At 39.6% G+C, this 17,049-nt stretch overlaps 1 protein-coding gene across 1 annotated transcript in view; it reads right to left on the minus strand.

Annotated features, from left to right (window-relative positions):
- Window positions 1-10,874, minus strand: part of vldlr (very low density lipoprotein receptor) — a 33,162-nt gene extending 22,288 nt beyond the window's left edge. Inside the window, exons 1-3 of the mRNA XM_010792659.1 lie at window positions 10,446-10,874; window positions 2,819-2,938; window positions 158-280 (exon numbers count right to left, since the gene is read on the minus strand). Coding sequence (XP_010790961.1) covers window positions 158-280; window positions 2,819-2,938; window positions 10,446-10,512 — 310 coding nt within the window. The 5' untranslated portion in view covers window positions 10,513-10,874. The remainder of the gene's footprint in view (window positions 1-157; window positions 281-2,818; window positions 2,939-10,445) is intronic.
- Between the last annotated feature and the right edge of the window lie 6,175 nt (window positions 10,875-17,049).

Below are 17,049 nucleotides of genomic sequence, written 5' to 3' on the forward strand. Positions count from 1 at the left end.
ATGTGGCCTGCTAAAAAAAACTCAATACAAGGTGTGTCTTTGAAAGCAGTTATGAAAATGTAGTAAATTCTCAAAAATATCAAAGCTATGAAAAACTCTCTGTAATATCTTACATGGGATAAAGTCAGATTTGGTTCAGATTAAGTGATGTACTCACGGCAGATTTCTACGCTCTCGTCGGACCCGTCCTCGCAGTCCGGCTCCCCGTCGCAGTGCCATCGCTTCGGGACACATTGGCCGTTGCGACACACGAAGTCCACCTCCACACACGTCTTTCTGACTGGAGGAAGAACATACATGGATATATTATTAGACCGAGATGGGAGACATGTTCTTTAATAACATTTCTCACATCTAACAAATAGAAACACAGAAATAATAGGAAGAGAAGGGGGAAGGATCAAAGCCATACATCCACACCTCATGAATATGAAATTTAGTACACTACCATGAGCCCTTTATCAGGTGAAAAGACACGTTTTAAATGTTTCGCCTTAGTTCTGCAAAGCTCAAATTATTTCATTAACTTTTCTATGGAGATTTGTGCCAATTTTGAAATAAGTGGTTAATTATTTAGCCCATTATCCTGGTTATGTTGGCCTTTTGCTAATCAATGTAACACAAAAAACTAAAGATAACAAGCAAAAAAAAAAGGGTTCAATGCAAATTGAAAGTATTCCTGATGGTCCTTCAGGATGAGAGAAAAAATGAGTCTTTCAAGAGGAGTTGAGGGTCTTCCAAAGTGTCTTAAACCCCTCCAGTTTCTGCACCTCCATGCAAGGCTCGAGTGTCTCCTTGAGGCTTCCCCTCAGTCTCTGACCAGAATACAAATATGAACCCAAGAAACAACCAAGTCCAAATTTGAACCACGACCGCAGCGGGCCTCATTATCAAGCTTGTTTTAGGAATTCATTTTGCATTCTCATCTTGATTCACATCACACGTCTCATATCTGTCCGAGTTGGAAGTCGAAGCAGCTCTGATCTCCCACCGAGTGAGAAACAGACAGACCCTCAAATGAAACACGATGTCAGTGGCTGTGAGAGAGATGAAAAAAAGATTGTGGGCAGAGAACGCCGCCATCTGTTTTAGTTCAAAAATCATCCCTTGTCTTTTCCAGAGGGAAGTCCTGTTTGTTTATATTTAAGGGGGTCTTTTGCTTATTGAAACACATTTCCCAATATTACTCTGCAGTACGATCAGCTGTTCTTTTTCTCTCCCCTTCCCTTGCTTTCTCCCTTTTTCCTCGCTCATTTTCTGCACTTGTTCTTTCCTTCGTCCCAGTGTAATATGACCCAGATAGATGAGGGACAGGGAAAATGGAGAACAATGTGAAATGTATTGGAGAAACACAAATACACACTTCTGTCATATCCATATTTAGCTCTGCTCTATCTGCTACCTTCCCGTCACCAGGTCATTCAGTCCCAAGGGATGCTGGGAAGTCTGGAGGGGCCAAGGGTTTAGATTGTCATGTGACATCTACATGTGAAGAAGTGAGAACATGAGCCTTATGCTCTATGTAGTCTGTGGGCTCTTTATATATAGTCTTAGTATTTTATAGTATTGATACAAGTATGGTATAATAATAATAATAATAATAATAATAATAGAGATGTGTGAAGCAGACTAAAGATCTCATGCAGTGTCTAGCAAGTGATGTACGAGACGTAAAACACTGGAAGCCATACTGAAAAAAACTAACCCCAAGTAAACATGGTCTATTTTAAATTGTGAGTCCTAGGTTTCAATATTGTTCATGTACCACAATGTACAGTAATGCTGCTTACAGTTAATTGCATAGCTAAAACAAGCTGGTGGAAAAGGAAGGGGGCTTGAAGAGGTAAACAGTGTACGCTGTGGTGCTCCATTAACTAGAAAGAAAGAAACTACAGGCTCATCTGGCTTCCTGTGATCTGAACTTTTAAGTCAGACTCCATTTCCAACTTTACATTTTGTTCACTTTGGCAGGAATCATGCTCAAATGTAGTTAAGTTGGATTGTTATCAAGACGGCCACACTCGAAGACCACATTGAAAAGTGTAAATACAATACAACCCCAGCCCACATACGGTACAGGAGTATCGGAAATGGCAACAAAAAGGAGGAGGACGTGGAGAGCTAGTTACGTCAACCGGTAACTGCCAGGGCACAGTCCTGTTCGGCTAGTATTGGTAACAACATTTGCAAATCCTGAGATCGCCAGGGCAGTGAAAAAAAAAATATATGTGTTCATAGTTATGAAGGTTGATTCAGAGGAATAGCATACATCAGGCATTCGACACACACACAACTTGCTAGCAGGATTAATTAATTGCTGGTTTGGGAGTCGTTAGACACTGAGGTTGATTGTTTCTGAATGAAATAATCACTTGCTGTCATTTTTTAAGTGAACACAAAAACATTCCCTTGCAATCATCTGTTGTTTTGTTTGATTTTCTATCATTTCAAGTTTCAAGGCTTTTCTTGTAAAGTGTGCAGAGCCATAGTGTAGTTATGAAAATGAAAATCTTAGGTCACAGGCTCCTCCAACAGCGCAACACAATAACACAGATAAAAATAGCACAAGTAAATAAAATAAAATATAATATAATAGAAACAGAATATGATAGAGACTGTGCAGAATAGTCAATATACAGTAATTGGAATATATATATATATGTATGTGGGTTGCAAACAGATGAATGTTATGTATGTTCTTTCAAAAGTGCAGGTGTTCAACATTCTTATGGCCTGTGGGATTTGTGCATATTTGCGTGCCGAGTGGTTTTAGTGACGTAGTACTTTGTGCTGAAATGCAGCGCGTTTAGATTCTTACCACAGGTGTTCTCGTCACTGCCGTCGGTGCAGTCCTCGTCTCCATCGCACTGCCAGACGGACGGGATGCAGCGACCGTTCCCACACTGAAACTGGCTGGCCTCACATTCTGTCTTAGTACCTGCAGGGGAAGAGACACAGAGGGGGAATTAGGAAAGTGTTTACAGTCCCTAATGCTTTCTTAATCATCATTTACCGTTTGTTTAGATATCATTTGATTAGTTTAAGCTAGAGTCCCTGCGGTGCTGCAATTTAAAAACAATTTGTTTTAAACAGTGCTCGCTCAGAGCAGACGTCAGCCATTACTGTGGAGATAGCTTCATGCTGGACTTTGAGAGTTCTTTTGGACTCTTGACTGACTTTGCAATTGGACAACTGTAACTCTTCTACACCACAACAATAATGAAGGGATTGGAGTGACATGCTCAAGCTCTTTTTGTGAAGTCATGACTCTGATCTAAAGCAGTGTAGTCCTCAGAATACATCCCTGTAAACATGAACATGAGAGAAAACACATCTTTAAATCTAACGCGTTTGAGCACTTGAAACACACTCTTGACATCTGATCTTACATCCCACTGTTTACATTTTAAACTGAATATGAAGTGCCATCAATATTTTATAAATAAGAACTAAACCTTGGTGACCTGAAAATGTCAACTGGGTAACATCTGTTCAGCCGTCGTATGAAGGACATCAGATTTGCAAAAAACTGACGTTGAGAAAAAAAAAGAACCCAGTATGACTTTTCTCCATTATCCAAAACCACGTAATCCGATATGCCTGAATGATTTAATGAAATGAGTCCGACAGTAACTTCCCAGAGTCAGAAGCTTACAAGTGAAGTAAAGAAACTGTCAGATGCATTCAGCACTGTAGATCAAACATATATAGGTCGAGAGGGAATACAAATAAAATGTTGGTCCCGCTGAGAGAAGCCACTCGCATACACACACCGAGAAGAACTGAAACTTCACTCATCATTTAATCAACTGACAGAATCTTAAATCGTTTTAAAATAAGTTATTTTCAAGCAAGCATGAAAAAGTTTGCTCCAGCCTCTCTCGTCTTTACTGCAGTTGTCTTAATGACTTGTAACTATAGTTCGGACAAAACGAGACACTGTTTGTTTGGGCTCTAACAGTTTCAATGGGAAGTTTTTGAACCAATAACTGATAAGATACTAATGTGGGATTAATACATCAACTCTTTAATAGCGTTTCTTACATTGCACTTCAGACTCCCAATTGATTTAGGCATATAACAGGAACTATGGAGTCAAAGACTACACAGCGAGTCAGTTAGACACACTGAAGGGAAATCTGAGTTATAATAACCAGAGGATTGTTTACCACTGGAGTTATAGGCCTTGATTCAAAAGGCTTGAGATCAGTTGTTTTGAAAAGAATGCAAGGAGACTGGATGATGATTACATAAATTAATAAAATCAATGCAGCTAATAGAGAGCTACCTTGTTGTCTCATTAGGGCTAGAAACCATTAGTCTTCATTCATGAAATGTGCATGCCAATCACCTGCAAGCCAGCTTCGGCGCAAGCGTTTTAAAATAAACTCTTATCATCTCCCAATGAGGTGCTATGCTATCACTATCGAGTCATCCATAAAAGCCGGTACCATCTGATGCCATGCTCACAGAGAAGAGCTGCTCTGAAGGACATGTCTCTTATGGGAAGCAGATTGCCTTTAAAACAAATAAACACAAGTAGGAAGACTTTTGAGGTATTGACGACTATAGGGCTTGAAATAAATCTGTGTCACCTTGACGACTGCTTTAATTGTGGCTACGTGTCTTAGCTGGGTTAGTGGAGCACTGTGATGATAGGAGCACATGCAGATGCGTCGCTGAACCATTGCAAGGTCAACTATTCTTCATAAAGTCTCTCTGTAAAAACTTGAATGCTGTTTGCTAAATGAAAGACACTTTTCCGCTCTAAGGGATTGCAGGCATTCACCACAGGATTTGAAAATCTCATCAGAATATAATAAGCCTCCGAAACCTGCGTTTAGTACATAAAACATGACTTTGAAGGAATCTGTTTAACGGTTATCAACTCCTTTTTGGTTGGTGGATACGAGTCCAAAATATACAAAGCAAGGAAGGAGGTCAATATGCAGCCAACAGCCTGCAGACTTCCATTCAACCATGACTACACCAGCTGTACTTGCACCAATGTCCTGTTATAATATAGAGAATCGCTGACCTTTCATCCACAATAACCCCAAAGCATTGGATCACAGCCTATTCAAAACACCGTGAGCAAACAAATAACCACTGACCTACAGAAAGACTTGGTGATTGGAAAACACATTTTAGAGGGAAGGGCAATAAGCATCTCACATGTCAGTTTTGTGTGTGATTAAGTGTCAGCAGCCATAGTTCACTGATCTACCCGGTTATGAAACAAGCACAAATACAGATTGCTCAAACTAGAAGACTTCCTTGGAAAACTAACATATTTCACAAGGTTTCATAAATAAGACAAAAAAACTGAAAATCTGACTAGACCAAGACATTTCCTGGGAAAAGAGGAAACGGAAAAATGAGTCAAAAATAACTTATTTTTCTGCCTGCAGTGGGTTGAATGAAAGATTTCACTGACATTTTAAAAAAGAAATGCCAATGATACATTAGTGAATTTAAGTACAGTTTTGCAAGCTGTTGAGCAGAGTATCCCACTGTTAGAGTTTGCTGCGCCTTGTCCAGCACCTTTTTAGTATTGTACAGAGATTTAGACTTTCCAGACACACTGAGAACAATTTAAACATGGATCTGTGTGACATCATAGTGTGCCTGTATTCTTCAAATGACCGTTAAATCCATAATCAAATCACCCAGTAACATTGCTGGGACCTTCTGCAGTATTGACTTCATTTCACTTTGAAACCACTGACTCCAGTCGTGATGCATAAGCATAATAACCCTGAAACATATTAGAAAAGTCAGAGGTAAACACAACAGTCCTGAGGGAAACGGTCAACAGAAACAGTCCTGACTCATCATCAGCCTGACCTAGTGCTCTCTGCTGCTGACAAACATGTAATGCTGACGGAGGCAGAGCATGAACCATCAGAGCCTCAGGCGCAGTAACTGCTGAGTCCTGTGTTGATCAAAAACAAACCACCAGCTCAACTACATCAGTATCATAACACAGGACCAGCAGGGTTTCAGATGAGACAGTCAGCTTGTAAAAGTTTGGATTTAATCCTGATCAAAATATAAATTAACAAGAAATCTGACCAGGCCTTCAACGCCATCTTTCAATACTTCACTTAGAAAGTATTGCTATATGCGATGATCTCTTTATACATTTCTCAAACATGGAAAGGTTTTCCTTAAACTGCAAACTGATAAAGGTCTAATCGCTGATTCTTCTCTGAAATCCAGCTGTTTTGAAATGGCTTGTCAACAGACAGATGTATAGGATTCTTAGAATATTGACAAACAGTTAAAATGATGTTTTTTAAACTAGTGGAATAAGCAGAGTTTACTGATAATCGCCAAACTAAAAAAAACAAAGGTGTAGATTTAAAATGACTTGAATGTTAGGTTACTGACATTTCCGAAAAAGCCAATGTGTATACAAGATTAAGCTCCTTGAGTACAGATTCAAATCATGGCCACCATTGGTTTTACAAAACGAATCAAGCGGTTGATTGAACATCAACCGCTTGAAAGTCATTAGGCGGTATTATCCATCACATTTAACATTCACTCTGAATAACTGTGCCAAAGTTACATTCATAATGTAGATTGCAAATCACAACCAATTCAAGACTCTCCTGCATTACCAATTAATGTGAATGCAACATCGGCACTTTGAGAGCACCCATCACTTCCGCTAACCAATATCCTCCTTGGGGACACCCTGTACCGAAAATACATCCAGATATAACCTGCACACTTTGCAAAAGGGTTTACTGCAGAGTCAATTCAATATGATAGGTCCCGTGTTAAAATAGGGTGCTACACCACTGTGTTTAGTTTCTGTAAGGTTGTATTCTCTGGGGTTACGATCCTGGTGTCTCTACAGAAGCATTGACTTGCTGTCTGGGAAACTGCACACCCTGCACTTTGATCCAATCAGTACAATAACAGACTTCAATAGGAGCCTGAAGTATATCAACCTGTACAAGAGTATGCTCCCTTTCCCCCGCAGCGTCAGACTCCATTTCAGCTGACATTTAAAGTCTGAACTGTACAACGCTACCACATTACAAAAAGGATTCAACGCTTTCCCCACTTTGTCTTGCAAATGCATGAAAAAACACAACCGCTTCAATCCCCTTGATATTCTGTGTGTGCCTAATCTGTTGTCCTTTTGCATACATCACTGCAAGAATAGTTCATGACGACAAAGAACAAATAACCTTAGATTTGAGAGAGCCAGAAAGAAGCAATATTTCTCCCTTGGCTATACCGTAGAGTAAGTTTCTATTAATGAAGGAAAAAAAGGTTTTTAATACATGTTTGGCTTTTCTCCAGTTGTTCAAACAGCAAACCCTACTCTCAGAAGAAGTGTTGTGATAACACTTTTTACCCCCATTGTGATTTTAATTTTCCCAAAACTGCTTTATATTTCTCATTTTGACCCAAAAGACAATCAAAGAATCTTGAAATAAGATTAATTGTTTCCTGAAAGTAGAACAAAGTACACCACCCAAGTCACTGTGTTGATAACATCTAAATACTTTACACCGGAGGAGGATTGGGTTTGTGACAACCCATTCCATTTATTTTAGAATATAATCAAATATATATACACCGAATAAACATCGGTTAAAAAATGCGAAATAATAAAATAAAATATATATTTATATGAACAAAAAGGTGTATTTTAACTTGAAGAGCCAATTATCTTGATACAGCTATTAACTGAAGGCGAGGGCTTAAAGGCATATTATTTCCCAAGGTGATTATTGTGGGATAACAGACTCAACAGGCGTGGAGCTGCAACGAGCCGTCTACCTCCCAAAATAGTAGATCATTGTGCGCTGTATAAACGCTGTCACACTGGAGGTCATGGTAATGCAATTTTCCCCAGTAACAAAAATGGTTGCAGTCTACTCCCCCTCCTCCCTCTGTCCACCACTCCGCCCACTTCAAGAAACAAGCGCACCCCCACCCCCCTCATAAAGCTGAGGATCTGGGTCTAGCATGGTATCAGTAACTGTGGAGGAAAAATAACATCCATTTTAAATCAGGCCAGTGAAGCAGCTGCTGCTGCCGTGCTGGTCGCTATCTCATAAGCCTTACGTATTGTTCAAATAGGCCCACATTCTCAATCTGTAGGCAAGTGCATGTGTGTCTGCTGCTGAAAATGAGAAATATGTGTTGTGACAACGCTACAGTGAGTGTGTGCACATTACATGCACTAGTTTTGATTCCATTTCTTTCAAAAAGGCCATTTTCCATGTTAGGTATAGAGCTTTGTTGAGACTGAAACCTGTGCCAGATAAAAGCAGCCAAACAAAGCTCTGCATTTATGAGCTGTTTTATAATTTAGCCAATGCGTGCAAATTACTGCTTAAGTGATTAGACACCGCATTAATACAATTACGTCATGTATGCAATGTATTCTATGTACCTCGGGCCAGAAAAAGCCTTTTACAATATCAGCAATTACTTTAGTCCTGACCCAGGACTGTCATACTACATCACATACTTGAAAATGTATGTCCAACAACTCAGATACTGAGTCACTGAACAACCAATTAAATTAGTTACAGTTATAACAAACTCATTAGATTACGCCCATCTTAATAGCAACCCATATGGTGGGAGCAAATGACAAAGGAGTAACAGGTAACACAGTCATGATAATATTTGCCAAATAAACGCCTATTCAATTTACTGTAAAGACAAACCATGTATTTTTCACTAAGCAAAAAGTGTCCAAGTATGTTAATCATTGCTGAAATAACTGGTTCATTTTGCAGTCAAGTCAGGCAATTCAAAATCAACAATTTCTAATAGCTTTAGTTAACTGATAAATAAAATAAAAACATCTGCTCTAGATTATCACACAAAGGTTTCATCATTTAAAAAAGCCTTGGTAACAAATAAAATCTCACATGGTCACAACCCAAGTTTCTTTAAGTTGCTTGCCTTGTTGTTTAGAATACATCCATCTGTTTACATTCTACATGTTTATTTATATTCAACATTACTTTTATTTTATTCCACTGTATTTAAAATGTTACATTGTTATTTATTCTTATTCTACTTTACATGTATATGGTTTACTTATTTATGCATTTAGTTGCTCCATGGTCACTTGCACCATTTCTTTTCTCGTGCACCATTTTTATTTGTTTGATGTCTTAAGCATATGTTGCACTGTTAGAGGAGACTTAAGATTGCCAAAACTATAGCTATTGTGCATACAGTATGCCATAAAGCCTGTGAACTGAATGTTCTTGTTCTACAACCAATGGTCTAAAATCCAAAGACATACAAATAAACGACAAAGAGAAACTCAAACTCCCATTTCCTGAAAACATTTATAAACATCAAAACGTATGGTATGTGCTATCAGTAGTTTCAACTAATGCTGTACAATTTCCACCAGTATGTAATGACAACTTAAGCGTGGCACCTCTGCTCATAATTAGACCCTGATTGAAATCACCTGTGTTCGATAATTGGCCAGTCACTCCTCAGCCTCCATGCACTCAGCTGCTTCTTCTCTTGTCGTTTTATCGCTCTATTTCAAAAATTCACTGTAATCCCCTTTCTTCCCCCTGCCACCGCTCTCTCTCTCTGTCGGATTCCACTTCAGGAATAAATAAATAAATTATCCATCTCGCTGGGGGTGGTGACGGTAAAAGAGAATCCCACAGTGGAAGTGAAAGAGAAATCAGGACACGCACAGACGCCAACATAGTCAAGAAGCAGGGGTTTATTCGTGAGGGCTGCGTGTGTTAAAGGGGACGTTAATTGACCGCAGGGCTAATTAGCCCTAAATGAGAAGCGACAAGCAGTTGCTGTACAGCAGGCAACACAAACCACCCGGGCCCCTCCATCCTCCTTCCCCTTTCATTACCAAAGATATTGAGCCAATACACTCAAGCTAGATGTAAATGCAAATACATCACTGAATTATACATTTCCAGCACAAAGAGCCGTAAATGACTCGCGTTCGACCCACATTTACGCTATTTAAAAAAAGGAGGCTATTAACTAAGGACAATATGGACTAGCCCAAGGTGTAGCACGGTAAATCCTTCAAGCAGAAGCCAAGACAGGTGTAGCTAAAGCTCGGTAATGTTAGCTAACCACACGGGATGCGTATTTCCCCCAGATTCCATACACACTTGCAATAACACACTCTAAGCTAATGAAGAACTAATTGGAGGAAGAACACATCCCCTTTAAGTACATTTAAAGCACACAGCAAGCAGAAAATACATTGTTTTGACCCCAAATTAACATAATTTAAAATGGTTTATTTGGTAAGAATAAGCAGCAAGGTGTACTAGCCCAAGGTGTAGCACGGTCATTTCTTCAAGACAGGTGTTCAGCTCGGTAATGTTAGCTAACCTCACAGGATACAGTGCGCCTTATTCCCAACAAAACCCCACTTAAAACCCACCGAGGACTCGACTTACCGTGGACGTTCATGCAGTGCTGGAGACATGTTAGCAGCAGAAGGACTCCCGGTGTATAAGTGACCATTTCTCGCAGTGTACCGTAACCGTTGCTAGCTGAGCGCTCGCGGGCTGCCTCGATCCTGCTTGCCTTTTCTTGCAACCTCGCGCTGGCCTGCTTCGTCTTTGATTCTGCCTGTCCACGCGCAAACTACACATACACACACGAGCGCTCCTACACAGTCACAGAGAGCAGAAAAGACGGCCGCTCGAGCAGACACCACCGACCGATAAGCAGCACGCGCTGCTCACAACTGAAGTAAACGGAGGCGTTCGAGGCGCACACCACGCGCCTTTTGATCTCGTCCTACAACCACGCGCCGCGGGGGCCGTTCGGGCTTCGGTTCACTCCCCTCAAGCTGAAATCCATTTCTTAAAGTGGACGGTAACGAGCGGCCCCGGTAACCGTTTCTGTTAGTGTTACTACACTGAGCAGGATTTTGATTCCCTCCTTCAGTATAGGCTGCGTCTTAGAACTATGTTAACCCTTCACTATCCGCATGAACTAATAACATATAGCCAATAAATATGTTATGTATAATAATAAAATGCATGGATGGATGTAGGTAGGCTAATAATAATAACAATCATAATAATAACAGCAACAAAACAAAAACAATAATAATACTGATAATAAGGACATCAATACTATGAATAATACTTGTATGAACAGTAGCCTAAATACATTATTCTTAGTTTTATTATTATTTACATAATATCATCATTTGCATGTATAAGTCTACATTTAAAAAGACAACAAATAAACAAAATACAATAATAATATGTAGTATGTTATTATAATGAATACTAATAATAATGTATAATAATTATATTTTGCAGATATATGTCTACACTCATTTGTTTTATGGTGATTGGCTCAAATTGAAAATCAATACACTTTAACAAAATAGCAGCAATACAGTGTACTTTAGTGTTATTGCATTCTTACACTCCATTAGAGACAGGAGTAGTTTTGTATTAATAGTACATCCAGTTATTTTCTGAAAAGTGATAAACTGCAGGTGTGATGAGGAAAGTGTAAACAGGTGTACTGTACAGGTGAGGGGGGGGGGGTCAGGTGCCTGGAGTGTTAGGGTTAGAGGACATCTAGTGGACGTTTCAAGGATGGCAGGTCAGTGGAGAGAGAAAACAGAAAGGTGTGTATCACAGAGAGATCTTTAAACATGTTCCAGAAAGGATCAGTGGCGACTTGTCATTAGGGGCAGGTACAGGCACAGCCCCACGTAGTGTCAGCAGAAAGTAATGAAAATAATAATTCCAAAAATATGCAAAAAATAGATATGTTAAAATATATTTTAAGAACATGTTTAGTCGTCTGATTCGTCTGTACATTGCTCTGTGTTCTTCCAATTAGAGTCCACAGTGTGCCTATTGAGCCGTGTTGAGCGAAGTGAGGCAAGCCCCTCTCTCTGCTGTCAAAGTGAATGCTGTAAAAACTGCACATGCTCAGAGTCTTTTTCTATTCAATGTGTGCGGCAAAAAAATTATCACCAGTGGGGCAAAGTGGCAACCCCACCAAAACGTCATCTCATAGTTCAGAGCTGATTGGCTGTAAGTACGTGTGCCACGAAAAGTGTTGTGAAGAGGAGACGAGAGAGAGCAGTGTGTAGCGATTAAAATCAGTAAAGCGGAAAGAAAATGAATGAAGTTGACCATCTACTTCAGCTTTGGTAATGTCTGTGTTTTCATTATACCCCCCCCCCCCCCCCCTCTCTATCGGAACCCATGGATAGACTACAGCTATTTGTTTTACGTGTTTAAAAAAGCACCAGAGCTAATACCATCTAGTTGTTTGTGCCCACACACTTTGAAATTATAAAACGCCACTGGAAAGGGATACTAACATTTCTCCATAAGGTATAATCTTTTGTTATCCAGCCTGGAAAAAAGGCATTAATTACCTGAAGCTCATCAGTCAGAAAGACTAACATTACTGATTGGAAGTGAAATGGCAACTAAAGAATGAACGTACCCAGCGGATTCAATCTCACCATATGTAAAGTTTTAGTTTTATTGTGGATCATTTAGGTAAAAGCGATGTTAAATCTTTCAAAGAGTGAATACCAACATCGTTCCACCAAATTCATCTTCTTACATCCACCCACCCCCACGTCTGTCTGATCAATATCTCCATAATTTTTGATCATCAGCAAGCCTTTTGCTGCTTCAGATCGCTGTTTGCTGCAGTTTTCAGAGGGCTCCTCCTCAGTTCTTATCAGAGGACTGAACATCATCTTCACTGAATGGCTGAGGCTGCTGATTGCACCCCCCAAGTGCTCTTCTGTCCAGATTTATTCAAAATCCATAAAAAAAGGTTCCAACACAATCCACTCATTCTGACTCTGTGTCTTCCCCGCAGTCAGCCTCAACAACGCACACACACACAGATGCAGATCTAATGGTTGGAATCCAGACTCTCATGGATACTACAACTGTGGCAAATATGGCTATCCAGCAGGAACTCGAACAGTGCAGACGACTTCAATAATTAAAATCATGGATTTCCAAACTAAAGAATGATTTCACGATTTGAAAGGACAGCCAAGTAGCGGTTTTTCTGTTTTTCGCATGGCAAAAATGATCATTTTGTTATAAAGGCGTGTTGTTACGTACCATTCATTCATCAGTGAAGAATAATAAATTATGAAAAATTGACCGGGGCCGAAAAAACAATAAGGGAGAAAGAATAAGACAAAAATAAAGGGATTACAAATGAACTACATGTAACCCTCTGGACGCTCAGGCCATTTGACAATGTCCACTGTAGTGGACATTTTTGTTTGAAGCATGCATCTCTTTTAGCTGCCTTTTGAGGTCATTCTATCAGTCTCTGCTGTTGTTGTACAGAGGAACTCCTGGTCTTTCAAAGATAATGTCATTGGTTAAAATCTGCATTGCTGGAAGTTCCTCTTTCTTTTCATCCCACATGGCTGCGCATACCAAACAAAATGTTATGGAAGCAGGAGGAGAATCAATATTATGTTGAATAAGTTGTAATTGTTACCATGAAAATCATCATGTCTTGTTTTTGTTGTGAGGATCTTAACTTGAGGAACTATATAATTAGTTCTGAAAGCCATTAAAGTAATTCAAGTTTTGAAAATAAGGCAGCTCTTTTATAAAATGTCCATCCTAGTAGGACGTCAGGACCATCTTCCATGGACTTATGACTCCAATATTGTTTCAGGAGACGGAAAGCTGAAGCAGAGCATTCCTGTACCAGATAGTTCAGGGAAGATTCCAGATTTGGAGCCTCTCCAGATGATGAGACGAGATGAGGATTTCACAAGCCTGGGATTAGAAGAGGGTCAAGAAGAAGGGAGAATGGCAGTGAGGGCTCCTTGAGCGCCACAGATACGCAGAACCGCCAGAAAAGCAGATAGGGGAGCGAGCGGCAAAAAAAAAGGGCATGTCGCGCTTCTGTGCGGCCCAAAGAGTACCGCATTATGTCTTATTGTGTGTTTTTATTTTAAAGTGGGAGCCCATGAAAAATGAAGAAAATCTCGCCTCCAGGAATGCAAGCTTCCTGTTCTAGAGCATGGTCAAGGAGACGACATCATACAACTAGTCAAGATGACCCTACCAGCCGTCAGCAGGGCTGGAGTCAATGAGGTACTTTTCCACTACATTGACTACAAAGTCTTTGAAGATCTGGAACGATTCACCAAAAAACTATTTTTTTAGTGACCAAATAAACAGCAATGTTCAGATCAATTACTTATTTATGTTTTAAATAAAGGTGAATATATTATTGTATTAATATCACCCATAATACGTTACATAGTCTATCTGTTCATTTTGGCTGTCTTTTCAAACTAAAATGGTCCTGACGTCCTCTACAGTGGACATACTGTAACATTTAAAAATCAAATTAAAAAAGTCTAAATAACAAGATCTTTTTTTAACCCTGAATAGGTAGGAAATAAAAAATAAAGAAGATTGGAAAACGTTTTTTTTCCTCGATTCCCAGATATATAATTTAAAGAAAAATTGAAAAATACATAAAAGAAAGATATAAGAAATTATGCTTTAATGTCAACGCAAATATATAAAGAAATATGGAAATAAACAAAAATACTTCTTATATTTTGTTATTTGTCTTTATATCTCCACATGTATTTTCTCATTCCTCTAGTTTGAAAAAAGAAATGAGTATATTAGACTTTCTGTTAAAAAAAAATACAAGTTGCTTTCTGATAGACATGTCACTTTGTATGACCTTGCACTGTGTATCTCCAGAGATGTCCAGACACCTGCTGACGCCAAACCGATTTACGACTTTGTTTGTTACCTCCTCACTTTGGACTATATGTTACTCCCTGCTTCTTTGAGCAGCATACCTCATGTGTGTGAGTTGAACCATATCCTTGTATGTGACTTAACTACCTAACTATTTTCCTAACACTTTCAGATGTGTTTTTCCACTTGACGCTTGACTTCAGGGTTAAACAATTAACGATAGAAGTATCCTGTTAGCACACTGAGATACCCATTTAAAAAAAATGTTTTCAAATAAAACCCCTCTGCACACCACTATGTAACCAGTCTGCGGCGCTGCAAACTGAGAGGTTGAATTTCAAAGGCTAATTTATGTGTGCGCTGTCAATGATCTCTAATTGAACATGGCAGACACATGTCACTGCATGGCGTCATCCTGCACAAAACCTAAAATGCACATTTACAGCACCAGATGGCTCCATTTAAGCCACATCCCCCCACATGCATGTTAAACACACTCCAAATTCAAAACTAGTTATAGTTCTTCTAGCCTGTAGTGCCATGTATCAATCTAGATAGTCTGGTGTGAGATGCCAAGTGTACATATTGAGATTTATGCCTTCTCTCCATAAAAATTGAACTTTATGGCACTGGGCTTTTCGTTCTCAAAGCAGCCGAAAAATGCATTTGAAAAACTCAACAGCAATGTGTCTTTACAGAAATCATGACCAGGTTACACCAGAAATCACAGAGCTTACAGAGACGATTTCAATGTAGGAACTATTTTCTTTCTGCTACCCACTAGTTGTACAGTATCACAATGCAAAAATAAATGTGCATGTTATCATGGGCGAGAGGCTTATACTTTATACAAGGACAATCCAGAATGAGCGGGGACAGGAAACGAGGAACTGCAACAGAACGAACCATATCGTGGAAAAATTAACAAAAAAGTGACAAAGAACACAATGGACGACAGGCCATATACAGTACACAAAAGAGTAATCGCACAAACAAGACACAGCTGGGGAGGGCTTTCAAAGGCACAAGGACAACACCAAAATCCTGACAAATACAGTTGAAAATATTGTGATCTTTTTTTCTGTAATATTTTGAAATCCAATGGAAAAATCACATTGTTTCTGTCGAGGGAGCCCTATAATGCTTTCCCCTTAACCGGCAAATGTTGTTTATCCAATGGCAGAGGGATAAGAAGAAGATGGTTTCCTTGTAACAAGCTATTTAATGTTCTTATAATATGCGTATACAGTTACAAAGATGATTCTGCTTTTGCTAAGGACCAGACCAACATAGTTAAAGCTTCACACACATGCTGGTCCATGCAGAGTCTCTCACAGCTGGCCTGCAGAGAGAGAAATGTTAAGTAAGCTTCCAGCAGTTCAATGAAACAGCAGCAAGACAGTTGGTTATATAAAAACAAGCTAAACAGAGATTCATTTAGAATAAAAACGGGGGAAGGAACTCAGCTACAGATGGTTAATAAAACAAGGCTCCAGCAGGGTTTTCATCTTTATCTCATCAAGGATCAAATGTGTCTCTCTGTGTGTTGAAATCCAGCAGAGAAGCGTCACTTATGAAGCAGAGGAATGTACACAGCCCACAGATACAAACACTTCTTCAGAGCAAACAGCTTTATCATCATCTCACCAGGAAGCAGCGGGGACTCTCACCACCGGCTGAAAGCTGATACTTAATCATGGCCAGATCTGGGCCAGATTTCTGAAGATGTGTGTAGCCAAAGGGGGAGTCTTTATCTCTCTGTGGAGGAGATCTGCTTGTCTACTTTCTCTAGAATCTCTGCTTCCTCATGTTCAGCCTTAGTGAAGGTGGCATAAAAAGGAAAGGGAGATCTGCCGTGACTTAAAGGTCACCTATTATGCCAAATCCACTTCTTCATGTCTCTTCTTCATCAACATGTGTCCCCTCTGTGTAAAGACATTCTGAAAGTTTCAGGAACAAAGATTCTCTCTCTTTTTGTCCTGATCCATTTCTATAAAAACCTGTCTGAAAATGAGCTGATCAGATTTTGGCCACTTTATGATGTCATAACGATTTTTTTGGCTTGTGTAACCATTAGCCAATCACCAACCAAGGTAACACCCCCCCACCTTATCACCTGAATCTCCTCCTAGAGCACCATTGAGTTCTTTTTAAATATCTCTCAGAGGGGCGTGGGGAGGGGCTCCTTATTTTCATCTAAAGTCGCAGACAGAGAATCAGCACTTTGGAAACAGGGCTGAGACCAGGGACTGGGACTAAAGAAATCAGCCCGGGCATCTCGACCGGCCCACTTCGCTAGTAAATA

The sequence above is a fragment of the Notothenia coriiceps genome, unplaced genomic scaffold (assembly GCF_000735185.1).
Source record: "Notothenia coriiceps isolate Sejong01 unplaced genomic scaffold, NC01 NC01_scaffold00036514, whole genome shotgun sequence".
Lineage (NCBI taxonomy): Eukaryota > Metazoa > Chordata > Actinopteri > Perciformes > Nototheniidae > Notothenia > Notothenia coriiceps.